The 854-nt window shown below is 66.3% G+C and overlaps 1 gene segment (V, D, J or C); it reads right to left on the bottom strand.

Annotated features, from left to right (window-relative positions):
• Positions 1–389, bottom strand: part of LOC102489993 (T-cell receptor beta-1 chain C region-like) — a 5,611-nt gene extending 5,222 nt beyond the window's left edge. Inside the window, 2 exon segments of the C gene segment in view lie at positions 147–254; positions 332–389. Of these exon segments, the coding sequence occupies positions 147–254; positions 332–389 (166 nt within the window).
• Positions 390–854: the final 465 nt, after the last annotated feature.

Raw genomic sequence — 854 nt, 5'->3', positions numbered from 1 at the left:
CCACAAAACCCGGCCCCGCTGCAGCCCGCGCGGCCACCCGCTCACCTAGCACAAGAAGCCGCGTGCCTGGCCCGAAGTACTGGGTCTCTTGGTTCACGGCACTAGAGCCCAGCACAAAAACCAGCGCCGCCCCGGTCCCTGCTTACCGATCACCGACAGCCGAGTGCCTGCGCCGAAGTACTGAGTGTTTTGGCTCACAGTCCTCCGGCATGGCACAAAAACAGGCCTCGCTGACCCCGGGGTCCCAGAGCGCCCTCACGCCCGCTCCCGGCTTCGGGGCTAGAGCCCAGCACAAAAACCAGCGCCGCCCCGGTCCCTGCTTACCGATCACCGACAGCCGAGTGCCTGCGCCGAAGTACTGAGTGTTTTGGCTCACAGTCCTCCGGCATGGCACAAAAACAGGCCTCGCTGACCCCGGGGTCCCAGAGCGCCCTCACGCCCGCTCCCGGCTTCGGGGCAACCCCTATCCCGGCTTACCCAGCACTGTCAGCCGCGTGCCTGGCCCGAAATACTGAGTGTCTGTGCTCACAGCCTCGAGGCCAAGGACAAAAACCCGCGCTGTCCCCTCCTGTTGCCCCAGACTAGCCTTGGTCCCCCACCAACCCCGAGCACTCCATGGCTCTCCCAGCTCTCAGAACCAAAAGTCCCCGAGCCCTGGCGCCCCTCGGCCCGCTCAGCCCAGTGGCCACCAATCCACCACCCCACCGAGCGCTCCTCCGGCTTCCCTCCTTACCCAGCACTGTCACCTTGGAGCCAGGCCCGAAGAACAGCTGCCCGGTGTTCGCACAGCCCTGGGGACCCCAGCGCAAACCCCGCCCTTCCCGACCCAGGGTCTTAATGACCCAGCGCCCACT

Source organism: Tupaia chinensis, unplaced genomic scaffold (genome assembly GCF_000334495.1).
Source record: "Tupaia chinensis unplaced genomic scaffold, TupChi_1.0 Scaffold000140_1, whole genome shotgun sequence".
Classification (NCBI taxonomy): Eukaryota; Metazoa; Chordata; class Mammalia; order Scandentia; family Tupaiidae; genus Tupaia; species Tupaia belangeri.
This window is presented reverse-complemented; position numbering and strand designations above follow the sequence as displayed.